This window comes from Phaenicophaeus curvirostris, chromosome 4 (genome assembly GCF_032191515.1).
Source record: "Phaenicophaeus curvirostris isolate KB17595 chromosome 4, BPBGC_Pcur_1.0, whole genome shotgun sequence".
Lineage (NCBI taxonomy): Eukaryota > Metazoa > Chordata > Aves > Cuculiformes > Cuculidae > Phaenicophaeus > Phaenicophaeus curvirostris.
In genome coordinates, this window is record NC_091395.1 from 48,662,702 (window position 1) to 48,678,223 (window position 15,522).

General features: G+C 39.3%; 1 protein-coding gene across 3 annotated transcripts in view; it reads right to left on the minus strand.

Moving 5' to 3' along the window:
• The window catches only part of TRMT9B (tRNA methyltransferase 9B (putative)), a 29,723-nt gene extending 20,071 nt beyond the window's left edge, over positions 1-9,652 (minus strand). The window contains exons 1-3 of one of the 3 annotated variants that reach the window (XM_069855989.1): positions 9,590-9,652; positions 8,038-8,197; positions 6,379-6,576 (exon numbers count right to left, since the gene is read on the minus strand). Coding sequence is in view for 1 of the 3 variants with exons in the window: in XM_069855987.1 (XP_069712088.1) it covers positions 378-403 (26 nt within the window). In the remaining 2 variants the exon portion in view is untranslated. Of the gene's footprint in view, positions 1-377; positions 520-6,378; positions 6,577-8,037; positions 8,198-9,589 lie in introns of those variants that run through there. The other 2 variants (XM_069855990.1, XM_069855987.1) reach the window with 2 other exon arrangements.
• Positions 9,653-15,522: the final 5,870 nt, after the last annotated feature.

Below are 15,522 nucleotides of genomic sequence, written 5' to 3' on the forward strand. Positions count from 1 at the left end.
ACAAAGAAACTTATTATTTCTGCCGCAGAGCCTCCCCCGGTCTCCTAAAAGCCGCCCCCGCCCGCTCCTCGCCTTCCTCCGCGTGGGGAGGGGGGGCTCGTGAAAAAATGAGTTAAATCACGAAATCCTCCCGTCCCAGGGTGGGCCAGCTCGGCTTTTTTAAGACCATCAACTCAAATCGCAGAAATCCACCGCCGCCGGCCCCCAGCGACGCTTTTTTTTTTTTTTTTTAATTGGGGGCGGTTTAGGTTTTGCTGCTTTGCCTTTTTTTTTTTTTTAAATTTTATTTTATCCTCCCCCTTTTTTCCCCCCAGCTCGAGGCAAAACGGGGGTGCGCGTCTGCCCGCCGCATCCCCTTCCCCCCCCCCGCTCCTCACCTGCGCCCTCGGGGCGGCGGCTCCATCCCCGCGGCAGAAGCGGCGCCGGGATGCGGGGGTGGCCCCCGGCGGAGGGGCGAGGGGACCCTGCCCTCACCCCTCCGCCGAGGACCAAGCCGGGCCCCTCTTCCCCTTCCCTTAAGGCAGCAGGAGGAGGAGGCGGGGTAAAAGGGCCGGGTTATCGGTTCCCACCCCACCCCCTCGTTAACTCTTCTCCTTGCGGTCTCGTCTCGCCCCTCCGGCGGCTCCTGCGAGGAGGGTGGTGCTGGTGGGGAGGGTGGGATGCTCCGGCAAGGGCGGGCGCATCTCAGCCTAAAGAGGGCTTGGTGAGAGCCCTGCCGTCTCTGCTGCTGATAGAAGGAGGATTAGCCCTTGATCGTTTAAACGTTAAGCTCAAAGTTAACCTTTGCGACGAGGTCCTGCCTGCAAGGCTTCCCATCCCGAGAACGCTGAGCTTGAATAATTTCCTCCCTCCTGCTCCAGCGCTGATCCCTGTTCAAGCAGTCTAAAAATGGCAGGCGGTTTCTATACTTTCATACATTTAAAGGTGTTTAAGATACAGAGAACCCCAGCCATGTGCCAGGGCCCCAATACTATTAGTGCTACAAACATGAGCTAAAGAGATAGTCGTGTCCTGAGACCTTATAAATTATGTATAAGCTGTTACAGCTAGAGGAGAATGCAATGAAACAATACGAGCCAATATGACAGGCAGGGAACTTGGCACGATATTGCACAAAGTATTGAAGGTACCGGACTATTTAGAATCACAGAATCACTAGGTTAGAAAAAAAAAACCCAGGATCATCGAGTCCAACCATTCCTATCTGCCACTAAGCCATATCCCTGAGCACCTCGTCTACCCATCTTTTAAATACCTCTGGGGTGGTGATTAAAACACCTCCCTGGGCAGCCTGTTCCAGTGCCCAATGACCCTTTCCGTGAAAAATTTTTTTCCTGATATGCAATCTGAACCTCCCCTGGCGGAGCTTGAGGCCATTGCCCCTTGTCCTGTCCCCTGACACTTCGAAGAAGAGGTCAGCATCCACCTCTCTACAACCTCCTTTCAAGTAGTTGCAGGGAGCTATAAGGTCTCCCCTCAGCCTCCTCTTCTCAAAGCTAAACAACCTCAGCTCCCCAAACTGCTCCTTGTAAGACTTGTTCTCCAGCCCCTTCACCAGCTTCATCGCTCTTCTCTGGACTCGCTCCAGAGTCTCAACATCCTTCTTGTAGCGAGGGGCCCAGAACCGAACACAGCATTCGAGATGCGGTCTCACCAATGCCGAGTACAAAAGGAGAATAACCTCCCTGGACCTGCTGGTCACACCGTTTCTGATACAAGCCAAGATGCCACTGACCTTCTTGGCCACCTGGGCACACTGCTGGCTCTTGTTCAGATGGCTGTTAACCAACACCTTCTCCTCCAGGCAGCTTTGTAACCCCTCTTCTCCTAGTCTGTAGCACTGCATAGGGTTGTTGTGCCCCAAGTGCAGGACCCAGCATTTAGTCTCCTTTACTGTTACGTGTAGCTTTTCACTCAAATCAGCTTTGAAGGTACCTGGAGACAGGACTATGGGGAAATAGTGGGAACATAACTGTGTATTGATTGGATTTTCAAAACTACCAAAATGACTCAGGAACATGCATTCCTTTTATTTTGACAGTCCCATCAAAATTACAAAAACCCCAATGGCAGCACAGGAAGATTATAAGAACAAGCTGAGAAAAACTACAGTGAAGACATATGATCTTAATATTCTATTAAATATACCAAAATCATGCAGTAATGATGAAGCTCTTGGTCTTTATTGTCAAGGTATCCAACAGTTAGTGCTGTTGCCTAAATCATAATTCACCTTAACTGCATCAAAGAGCTTTGACTGATCTGTAAGACATAACTGTCCTCTACAAACATTGTGTTGACTTGGCCTTGTTATTCCATACTTCCACGTATGTCTGCTAATTCAATTCTGTAATGTACTGTCAGCTAAATTGACTGCTGCAAACAAATTAGGGCTTGCCACTCCAAACTCTCTGAGACCTCTTTTTGCCAGATGCCATTACATTTTACTTATTCTGCCTTTGGGTACTAAGCTGATTTCAGCAAAAGGCCATGCATAACAGCTCACTGTTCCACACCTGCAGTAACTTCATACCCAAAGAAAACCCAAGTTTCCTAAAAATTCCTCAAGTCTGAATACTATCTGGTCCACATTAATGATTGACATAATTATTGATTTGTTTTAAAAGCTCTTCGGTTTGAAACAATTGCCTTAAATGTAACCCTCTTAGAAAAAGATTCTGATGTAGACTTTTTAAAAATTCCTCTGTGGTGAATTGACACAGCCTTTCCCCTTACAACCTAATCTTTTCTGGATGCTTTTTAAAACCATGATTATATACCAGTCCTAGAGATTGTATGGCAGACTTCCTGCTTCTGATGCATTTGAAGTAGATGTTAGTCATGCAGCTTTATGTAATTCAGGAAAAAAAACCAAATGTACTAAGGTCCCAGCAAGGTATACAAATTTATGCAGAATAAAAATAGAATACTTTTTCCTTTCAAGTACTATGCATCTACAATTGCACAATAAATTGCAGTTGTCAACAACCTCTCCCAGCTAAATAAGTAAAAGACCTCATCAAGATCAAGTTTTTTTCTGAATTATAAGGGATTTAGTTCACCAAATTGAGTGACCCAAGTCTGGGAAAGCCAGAAGGCTACCCATAAAACCTTAATTCAGACCTTTTGTGCATGTGCAATGAAACCCTGTCCTTAATTACAAGCTTGTCTGCAGAACAGCAGGCTCCACTTCAAACATTTGAAATTATGTGGTGGCAATCATGTGAGACTGACTAATTGTGTCTCCTCCTCTGTTCCCATCCATTTATTCCTTTCCTTTCTAGGGTCTCTTTTCTGATCATTCCTTATCGTCTCATGTGGAAATTTCTCTTTCCGTGGTCTGTCTTAAACTCTTATCCTTAGATAACCACTTTAGTAGTGAATCAAGTAAAGGTTTTTACCATAGGGGCACAGAGATTGCTTATTAGTCCTTCAACGGTTATTTGTGATTTTTCTCCATCGCTGAGAAAAAATGGAAAGAAAAGGAAGGAAAACAAAGACTGGAAGAAAGAGAGTGAAAAACAAGGAAACAAAAGTTTCCAGGTTGAAGCAGAAGGGAAATAAGGAATTGAGGTCAGTCTTCATGATATCATAGAGCTTCCTTCTTACAAAGGATCGGCTTTCAAATTACAAGCTTTACAAAGACAGTTGTAGATGAAAGCAAAAGGAAGGCATTAAGGCATTGCCTGATGTCTTGAAGAGAAAGGATCATACTGTATTTATAAGTAATGCTGCACCGTCTCAGTAGACATTCTGGAAAATTGACTTTTTTTTAATTTGTGACAAAATCTCTGCTTTCTATGCTCTTCCAGGAAGAAGGCCTCACCAGTCAAAGCCATTGCTTCCTCTCTATGCTATGTATTACAAAGAATAAACATTCTTCCAAGGATTATTTTCTATGGAGATGCTTGAGATGTAATCATGAGCTAATAACTTACATCTTCAGTTGGTGAATTTGGACTTAACATAGAATTATAATGTTACCCTCAAACTATAATGTTGTTTTAAAAAGTTTTCCAGCTTAACTAACAAAAACTGGAACCAGTGATGTTTGTGGCGTTATGAGTAAGTTAGCATTATTACAGTGTATTAAAAGCAGTATTTCCAGTCCATGGGAAATTTTAGACCTGAAACAGGATAAAGCAGTAATTATTCAGTATTCTTTTCCTTTTGGAGCATGAAAACTCAAAGAAAATTTGAGCTACAAAAACATACTATTTCCTAAATGAAATGAGGTCTCTGAAGGCTTAAGTTCCACAGTGAAACCGAGTATATTTTGTTTGCCAGTCAATCTTAATGTCACAAAAGTCACACCTTCAGAAGAAGTGACTTAGAATGGTAGTTAGCCTCCTGACTGCTTCAGTCTTTAGAGACTTCCTGACCATTTCCCATATATTTTCTTTGCAGTCTTTGGGACTGGAACTTTGATTTCTTAAATAAAATTATGATTTTCTGCTTCTTATTTGCTTCCAGGACTTTTAATAATAAAAAAATATACTCAAAATTGTGATAATACTGTGTGCTGAGCCATGCTGCAGGGTATAATAGAGTTTCCTTGAATGGGATAAGAAAGCAGAACTAATTTATTGAAGGCAAGGCATGTTAAAATCCAGTAAAATTAAACACTTACGACTTTGGGAACATAACTTTGCAGATATTTTTTCACATAGGCTTAGTATGCAGGCAAGCTTATATTGTGGGAGATTTTTAATGTGTGGCCTTCATAACCTACCACACAGAGCTACTGTGGGGATTAACTAGTTAAGATTTGTAAAGTGCTTTGAAGATTATAAGGTATTAAGTTGCATAAGTGCTAAGCACTATTATTGAATACACAAGTATTATAACCAAGCTTTACAAGCCAGTTCATGTTCACCTCACTCGTATCAGTCTTTGTGATATCGATATAGTTGTTGCAAGAGGTAACGCAAGCAGAACTGACTACAAGAGGGTGAATTTCCTTTCTTTTTTCACTATTAGAGACTAAAGTGAGATACAACTGTCATGGTCTTGCAGAAAATTTAATCGAAAAATAATTATGAAATGCAACGGTAGAGCCAAGAAATCCATATAAAAACGCAGAGCTCCTTAAGGTGCCAGTTCTGCTATCCTCACTTAACCTATGTCCTATCTTACCCGCACAAACCCGCTGACTATCCTCACAGGAAGTACAACTCCAAAACCTAAATCCATAGATGGACCAAATGCATCAGTTAAACCAGCTGAAAATGTTGCAAAGTGACAGTAAGGATGGGTAGAATCTGTACACTGGCAAGGTGTGCTTCATACAATGACTTAAATCAACAGAAAATTATTTTAAAATTTTGGAAGAAAGATGAACACAGACTGTTGTCATTATCAATTGGATTGAGAACACCTCTTTTATTACAGCTTCTTTTTGAAGTTCATTTTGGTATCAACCTTCTATTTCCTTGTTTTGTAATGTCGATTTTCAGTAGCAGAAGTAGTTGTTGGGTTGTTTTGTGGTAGGGAAGGGGCAGAGAATTTGTCAATATTATAACAATGCCAAACAAAAAAAACTTACCATGACTTAATTTAGTGCCTAACTATATTGGAGACAGAGAAACACAACTGTTTCAGGACTGCTGACAGCTACACACTATAGATGTTAGGGTGGCATATTGTCAGACCCTAGGCTGCATCCCAGCATCCTGAAGCCAAAAGACACTATTTGGCATGCAGGGAATAAGAGATTGATTTATTTAGCTTACAAGAACTAATCGTTATTCAATGCCAGGCTCTTTGCAGGACGTAGCACTGAGCACTCAATTTTTTTGCCCCCGCAAAAGCGCTGCAGACATTTCACAAGGACAGGCTTTTCAAATACATGCATTTCCTCTCTGTGGCTAAGAATAAAGAGTACTTTCCTACAGTGTTTTGACATTTTGATCTGAATTGAAGCATATACTAAAAATGCATTTAACTGGATGTCTCCAGTATGAACTGAAATTCAGCTTTAAAGACAAGTGAAGATAGAAGAGGGCAAACAGAGACTGAATAGTGCACTTGTACAATAAACACAGATCCTTGTCCTTTCCTGGGTCCAGGAAGATGCAGGCTTATAATGCTTTCATTTCTCTTTGGAAAGCATAAACATTGCTTCCTCTGTTAAGTTATTAACAATCATTGTGTCACAGTAGATCAAATTATTTGTCCCAAAACACACGTGAAGTCCATGAAAATGTCAGAGGTCAACTTAGCTTTCTAGACACCGATTGCTGTCCCAGACGGCTTTAGCCATGCAACTTAGAAGCAGCTTAGAAAAGACTAGGACAGTGCAGTGCACGTTGTTCAAAGATTTGTCTGCATATGGCAAATGCAAATTTGTCTCTATGCACTATGTTAGCAGGGTCTTACCCATCTTTTGACCACCTATCCCAGCAGGTGTGGGAAACTGGAGGTAGTATACTTCATTCAGATTCAGCTCATTAAGTTCAAAAGGGTTCATGCAGAGATTCAGGGCTTCTTTGTTATCATCAGGTGTTACAGGTTTTCCAGTCCTTTATGTGAGCCTCCACTCACCCCCACAGTTGCTCTCCCATCTCAGTGTCACTGCTAAAGCAAGAAAAACATCGTACTTGTAACGATCTTTTCTTCTGTCTTTTCAGGAATGGATTCTTGGATTTCGTTAGTGCCTTCTTCTTTGTTTAAAGAGTCTTAAATTGTACAATGGCAGCTACTCATTATTCATTTTAGATTCAAATTATGGGTTACTTGTGCTGTTGCTCATACCAACAGTACACTGCTTGACCTGCTTTAGTATTCTTAATGCTTATTTTGGCAGAAGTGAAATTGTGTTTCTGAAAGGGCAGATATTTACCCTGTGCATTACAAATCTAGTTAGAATTTGAAAAAAAAATACAGCTAGATCTTCTGATGACTGAGTTACTGAGCTTGAAAGATATAATGACTGCTATCAATTTCATGTACTGTACAGACCGTGACACACAGAGTTTGGAAATAGGTGTATGTGGCTTAGTTTTCGTGTGATTTTAGTATATTGAGCAAGATTGAAACACTGTAAAAACAGAACCATTAACAAATGTTTCTGAATGCTGCTTAAAACTAGTATCTGGTGTAAAAGGCAGAAAAAATACAATAAGCACGCATCCCATCAGTCCCTCCATGCAATAGATCACACCCCACTAAAAATCAGTACATATATGTCATGCTGGCAGAAGCCATGTGCAGCTATACAGTGGACAGTACTGAAAGATGGTATGCCCACAGTCTCCTTATATTCACATCAGACCAAGATCCGTTACAACCAGTTTGTGTATATCTATTTCATCTTTTTCTTTCATCAGATGGCAGATGAGTTCAGAATATGCTGGGCCTTAAATATTGCATTCTCTCCTGAACTATCTTCCAGAAGTACTATGAATATGTCAGACTTCTAGTACTCTGAGCTCTCAACAGAAACTGTTTTCCTCGGGCTATAAAGTCCTCTGTCTTTTTTCCTTAGTCCCTGGGAGTCCTACTCTTCCCATACATAACCACATCCTATAACTGTCAGGTTATACTACAGGTTCAGGCAGAGAAGAACACAACCTCACTCAGAAATTTCTCTTTTTCATTCCAGGCAACAGCTCCCTTACAGCTTTCCCTGCCAAGAAGACCTATGGTGAACATGGGCACTCACTGCAGTCGCAGGGCAGTAAGTACTGAATTGTTATTCTGATGGCTACAGCTTTCTCAGGTGGTAGTTTTAGTCCCAGGAGAGGGTATTATGGAGCTACCTGGATTCTGAAGGGAATTGCCTGCAATTTCCAGGTGGGTCTTTACCAGAGGTTTCCACATGCTTGTTGACAACACTTTTTTTGGTCTTTCTAGAACAAATCATCTTTCTGAATTTCACTTCCGATCTTGAAAATGCACCTTCTTTAGTTTTGTAAAGCTGTAGGTTCATTTTCTCACTTCTCTGAAGTGACATTTTAATACCAGTAAGATCACTCCCCCCCTAAAAAATAATAGAAATTTAATATCCTTTGAAGTAGTTAACCATATTAGACTTACCCATACAGATCACTTTCCGAAGACTTTCAGATTCCTCCTTTGGAAGTAAACTGCTGTTACACTAACGCCACCGGTGAGAAGAAGGAGTTAGCGCACTTCTCTGTTGATGTCACTTGGAGCTTTTAGGCCTTGAGAGAGCAACCACTGGCAGGAAAAGAACCTGACATGAGGAACAGAAACATGTAGTTAACATGTAGTCCTTCCAAAATCTTTAAATCAAAAAGATGTGTAAAATGTTCCTCTTGAGCACTAGTAGACTTTAAGGTAGCGTCTCCATGTTTTGAAAGGAATAGCAACAAAGATTTGAAGGGAAATGCCTGATCCATACCAGGGAGGGACAGCAGTTACAGGACTGACGTATGCTATGCTGCATTCAAACCAATGAATCACACAGGCCATGGCATCCCTACTCCTTGCCCACGATGTGAGTGTTATTGTATAGGAGAGGGAGCAGGTAACCACCTTTTAGGAAAAATCTCCAGCCTGTGCTGTCCTCTGAAATAAGTCAGTGATGACTGAAAAATACAATGCAGGAACAGTACAAGATCTGTGCCCTTCTGCTACAGTTTGTGGAGGCCTGGCAGGATCTCCTAGGTCATTGCAAATGGCATTGAAGTCTATACTTAGACCACTAAAATAAGCCCTAGTATCTTCATTTGAGTGAATATTTAAGATCACTTTAGTCAATATGAGATCTACTCAGACCTTTTTAGCTGAAGTACAGAGAGCAGATCAGACAGCAAAATACAAGGATGCTTGGATCTGAGTCCTAACCTTTCCAAAAAAAATGTTCTTTTTGCTGATTCAGAGTAAGAATCCTAAGACTCTGTCCCCAAATTTGCACGCTACTGATGTGAGGTGCTCATTGAGATTCCTGACCTGCTCTGATAAATGCTTACAAGCAGCCCAAATAGAAATTTGACTTCCTCAGTGTACTAAATACAGATTAGCGTTACATATTTGTGGAAGCATATACGTTGTTGAATTTTAATACAATTTTAGCCATTTTTACTGCAACATTTTCATTTGCATTACTGCACAGTTTGCTTTATACCATATGTGTATATATATACCATATTATAATAATAGAAACAAATGTTTGCCAGAAGTTTTCAGTGCTTTTCTTGAAGAGTCATGATATTTGCCTAGTTTCTGTTTAGCATAATTACAAATGAAATGTTTTTGCTTTGTTTATGTGTCTCACTTGTTCATTTTGCTGTGTTTTTCTGTTCTCAACAGACCCTTAACCTGTATTCATCATCTAGGCATGTGAATCACTTTTCAAGCATATGAGTAGTATGAAGTGTATAGCATCAGTCAGCAGTCCCACAATACTGCCTTCTCTATTTAGTTCTGCCCTCACATTCCAACTTCAAAACTAAGATGCCCACAACCCCAGCACACAGCAGCTGAATTCAGGGAGGTATGGTGTGTCACACCTTTTAAGCAAACCCTAAAATCTCTAAAACCTTTCCATGAGTATACTCATGATGTTATTCAGGAGTCTTGCAATAAAGTGGTTCTCTTGTGGAGGAAGATCATGTGAACATACCCTTCCAGAACTTGTACTGGTATGCATTCATGAAATAGAGTTCTCAAGATCAAAGGATCATCCTAAAGTGGATGCAAATTGTACATTTGTACATTTTGCTGTGATAGAGGTTTAGATCAAAAGAGACTGACTGGCTGGTCCCAGTGAAGGCAGCATATATTTCTGAGGTGTCTGTACAGAGGGAAACGGAAACAGGTTCTTGTGTTATACTTCCAAGCCCTAGAAGTTTGATTTTATTTCAGTTTTAATTCTCAGGATTTTCAGGTCTCTGTGGAAAAAATTATATTTCAGCAACAGTTATCTGCTTGTCTTCTCTGAATAGGAGAGATGGCAAATTCTGAAAGAATTTGCTTTGCTCAGAAAAAAAATTATCGGTCTGAAACACAAACTACTTGTTGGGCCATGGTAGGCATCACCTTCATGCCACACTCTCTGCTCTTAGGGACCATTATCCTAATAGGAGATCCCTGATTTTCAGAGAGTGGATTGTACTTTCTCCATCCAGGCTTGCCATGGCTGCAGGACATTAAAAGATAAGGAAAGATAGAAAGAAGATTTTCAGCCACGGAGAAGCCCTTCTAATCAACACTATAGCCTTTATAACATCTTCATAAATGAAGCCACAACTAGCAAATTTTTATTCTAGTTGCTGAGGATTTTTAACTACCATGTCCCAATTCAGTCAGTAAAATGCCACTGTTGTAATGTTTCACTGATTACCCTTGTTTCCACAAAGGAAATCTAAGTGCAAGTGCTCGTATCTAGCTGAGTTTCCTGTCAGAGATAAGAAGGCTCCATGCAGAGGAAGAAAACATCAAAAAAGCACAAGTTCATCATCCAGTAGGAGGAGAATTACCATTCCTGTGACAAACAGAGCGTCTTCTCTGAGAATCAAGATGTAATATCTGGTACCTTCATCTGTCTGCAGCTTATTCTTATACAAGCAGCCCCTTCTTAGCAGGAGATGCCTCAAACTGACATCCAGCCAAGGACAAGCCACAAGTTATAAAATTATATTACAGAACTGGGTGCATTCCTTTCTATTTATGCACATAATCGTAATGATTATGCTCACTTCTACAAGAAGAAGCAACTCTTTACCATATGGAGTCAGGTAAACAATTTGTGTAAATATCTTTGAATATTTGATATCTTGTACAAAGTTTGACACAGAATATTTGAAATATAAACATTTCCATTACACTTATATCAGATATTACTTTCTCTCTCTTATGTAAGAAATCTTTATTTGTAAATATTTTCATTTGCCTTTATCTCAATTCTTTCAAAGCTATAAGACCTTGATATTAGAAGGCTCTCTCCATAGAATTTCAAATTTAATTACAATGAAGACAATATAACCCTTTGAGTTTATCTCCAGCCTACACAAAATCTCAAACCTAATGTTTAAAGAACTGTTCCTTTTGGCAACATTGAAGCATTCCAGTTTATTAGCCTTTTCATTCCAGAAATTTCAGCAAAGTGATTTTAGCAAATTAAATCCCATAAGCACACTTCAAAAGATATTTGATTTACCCTCTTGGTAAAAGTTCTAAATGATGAATGACAATGACTTCCACTGTCAATAATTTTAATTTGCTAAGAATTTAAAAGAATACTAGCAGATCCTTTCCTTAGCAGTTTATTTGCCAACATTTTGTTATTACACAAAAGTAGGACCTTATAGATTTCTATTTTATTTCTCCATATAAAAAAAAAACACTGAAGGATAGCTCTGATGGATTAATCTCTGTTTACTTGTTACCTAAAGCTATCTGTCTGACCAGGTGTACTTACCTGGCTAATAATTCTGACTTCCATACAGATAGCAGAGAAAGAAAGAAGAGAAAGAGAGAGCTCCACAGGGGAGTTTGTCCTCTAAAAAAGGCAGGATGACTTAACTTTCAGGGATGCCTCATGTTGTCTGCTAAAAGGCTAAATCAACAAACTAAAATTGGAGCACATGTTTAGTGTTCAGATGACTGTGGTCAGTAAGAGTAATATAGCCCCAACAAAGCTATGTGATTTGACTAAAAGAGACTACTGTTTTATACCTCTTCCTAAGACAGAAAGATAGTAAAGATCAAATGCAGTGTCAGATTTCACTATCACCACTTGTGTTCAGTAGCGCTTTCTAGTTGAATAAGCTGTTAGTGGCCACCAATCCAAACCTGCCTAAAGAAACCGAGCTTAGGTTAAGAAAAATCAGGCTGTTTGAGAATGAACGTACATTACTGACACCAAAGTGTTTATCCTAGGATCAAATTTAGACTTTATGAATAAGAATTGGCTACATACTATATCTGCTGATCTGGACATGAGTCCCAGGTCTTCCTTGCTGTGTATACCTGTCTGATTACAAGCCTGAAGACATGCTTCAGATAGTTCAGGTACTTAAATTTTAAACCTAATGTTCATATGAATTTTTAACATGCCATGAAAACCTGGTGTTCATAAATAATTTACAATAATGCATGAAGGCACTCCTTGCCATCTCTGACTGATTTGTCCCTCAGATCAACAAAAATCCTTTCAGAACTTTGAGATAAGCTGAAGTGTATGCCCTTGTAAAATATGTCTCTTTAGAGATCCAGAAGAGCTGGCTGTGCCCTGTAAAAAAAAATTACGTGAGTTTCCAACTAAATGAGAAGGGGAAGTGATACACTTATACTTCTTCAGAAGGATATTGCAGAAAAGAAAATATAACGACTATAAAGGTTAGACAGAGGAAGTTATGTTCCTTGATCATAAGAAAGATGCTACTGCCTGACCTAAAGAACAGTCTTTGCTGTCATTACTGTTGATGTGGCAAGTTTACTCTATTCTTCTGCTGGAAAGGAAAAAAATGTGACCAACATTTTTTTTCTGTTTGTGAAGAACAGAAACATGGGGAAACATCACATTCTTTGTGATCATTATTCAAAGCAATTTAATCAGAAAGATGTCACTCACAAAGCTATCCAAAGATGCATGAGTAATTTCATTGTAGACAGCTATGTTCACTAAGCATAAAGGCATCAGTGACACAGAAAAAACAACAGAAACTGTGTGAGTTTTCTCATCTTCTATAAAGTTCCTACATTTCTCTAGATTTTTTCAGCAACGTTTCTGGAAAGAGTAGCAACTTTAGTTGAAATTGCAGATAAAAATGCCTATTTTTAGGCTCTGACAGAACAGTTCTGTTCTAACTTTCTTTCCCTGTGGTGGCTTCTGAGGGACAAACTCTTGTCCCATGGTCTCAAGCTGCTTTTTTCAACCCTTACTTCCTACTACAAATGTGCAGAGTTGTATTTTCAGAAACAGCATTGCTCTTGGGATCCAGGTAATTTGATTTTGCATTGTCTGTCTGTCAATATATTTCAAGTCCCTAATGGCTCTGACCTCTTTGTTTACCATCTTGAGCAGAATTTCAACATACAGGGCTTAATTTACCTGCCAAACAAGGCAACTGCACAAAACTTGAGATAGATCACTTAATTTCTACTCTGGGTAACTCTGTACTGGATTTCAGCAAGCATTATAGACATAGCCACAATGTTTTCTATTGGGTTCTCTGAGAGGAGAGCATTGAAAATCAGCCTTATCAAATCCCTAAATATGACGCTGAATTTTTGAAATAAAGGGATTAGGCTTTTCCAGGAAATTATCCGTGGATATAGAACCAAATAGTTCAAATTTGGAAATGCAATTCCTGGGGAAAGGTAGATTTTTTTTTTTCCTAAAGCCATGTAAGCCATTATTCACATCTTCTAGTAGCTAGCTGAGGACAAGATTCCCATGCTGTCTTCTATAAATGTCATCCTTATGTGCTTAAATCACCATATGGAGAGCTTTGGCAGATGCCAAACTCTTACTGCCATGAAGCAGATGAGCGTCTGAAAAAGCTGGGCTTTCATTGACAAGCACTATGACACCTACATCTGCTTCAAGGAAGCAAGCCCTCTGTATTCTTAGCCAAAGGCCCCTTGTTAAGGGGGGACTCTGTTCTCTGCCAGAGTATTAGCCTGAATTTCCTGCCCTGCCCCATTATATAAGCTTCCTCTAGCATCACAGTGAAAGATACAACATTTTATAATTTATATCCAGCCACTAGAGTTTTACACTTCAGTCTCATTATATTGTTTCTGTAGAAGTATCTGAAGGGGTTAATAAGATTTAAATATTTTACACAAAATATGAGGCAGTAATTATCTGCCTTATTTCATGCACCTAATTACAATGGAAAATTATCTAGCAGTGTATCTGAGTCATTCTCCATGATATTATTGAAGTTACTAATAACCTTATTGGGAGTGTCCAGGGAATAAGAAATGCTAATTACATTGTCTGGTTTTGACTGGTCCAATAGTACTTTACCAAAATAAAAAATTATTGTATGTAGCCTATTTAAATAAAATGAAAAACCTTGATGTGGGGCTTACTATTTAAAGAATCTTGCTAATTCAAGCAAAGTATAATCTTTCTAAAATGTGTGTTTGTTTATTTTCTTCAGCCTTTCAGATTGATTTGACATGCAAGGGAGTATTAGAATTATAACCACTGTGAAGAAGTTGTCTTGAGCAGAAACTGACATTCCTTACAAGCTGTTTTGATTTTGAGGATTTTTTTCTTAATGTCCAATATATTTGAACATAAATATGGAAATCACTCCTGAACAAATGATGGTCCTTATAGCTTTTTATAAGAACAGCCTGAAACTTGTGGGCTAATGGGATTCTAAGATTTATTTTTACTTAAACAAAAGAAGAAAGCATATCTTATACATCATCTGCCATTCAAGTCAATATTTCTTTGCCCTATATCAATCAAAGCACACCAAATTCCTAATCTGACTAATTTTCCTTGATAGTCTATCATCTGCTGCATTCATGGCATTTTTCACAGGAGAGAAGCAGTGATGAGTATTTTTATTGCAATATGCTATGTGTGCATATAAGCAAGGAGCAGGACAGACTTTTTTGAAGACACCCAAAAACTTCTTGACAAGAAGTATGACCATTACTAGGTATATGCAACAGTTGTTCCTGAAACTGAAGAAAGGGTCTCAACGGGTAATACCCCAAAAACCCTCTGGAAATGACAGTTAGAGAGCAAAGAGGTAATATTTATAAATACAGGAGGTAGCAAGGATGATGTAGCTGATCGGTGGAAAACTGAACTCTGCGGGGAGCTAGGTCTCAGTATCTATACCATACCCCAGGTATGAGCTACATGTTCCTGTTTCATGGCAGCTGAGGATCTGCTGGAATCCCAGTAGCAGTGGAGACTAGAACAGGCTCCTTGCTTTTCAAAGTACAATAAAAGACCAAATTTGCACATTATATTCAACTCTTACTTGAAAATACGTCATAGCAAGAAAGATAGATGTCAGTTTGGCTGTGATTTGTGTTATAAAGTTCTTGAGAGTATTCCAAATGTGCTTTTTACAATATATCATCCTATTGTCTGTACACTATTTTCATTTTGAGAAATTCTATGGTTCTCTGTCTTTGAATGCTGCCTGGGAATTACTAATGGGTTCTTATAAAAGTTTTTTACAATATATCTGAGGGGATTATTAGAAGTCCTGAAAGAAACTGGCAGTGATGAAACAAAGCAGCAAGGCAAACACATAATAGCTACATATTGCAGAGACAAAGTGCTCACCTAGTACCTTATCTGTATATTTTTTAGTCTGCAAAAATTTAAGCAAACCCAATAGCAGTGAGGTCTCAGCAGCACCTACTGCCATTGATTTCAGTAGTTACATCCATGAGAAGAAAAGATCCTCCTACACAGCTTCTACAGAGAAGCCAGCTTTGCATTCTCAGACTTAATAAGTTGTGCTTAAAAGGGATGAACACATTTCTTCTAAAATATTCTAGTTATAAAAACCTTTATCTTCTATCTTGATCCATAACTAGTATAACCAGCAAGCTCTTTCCCTGACTGGG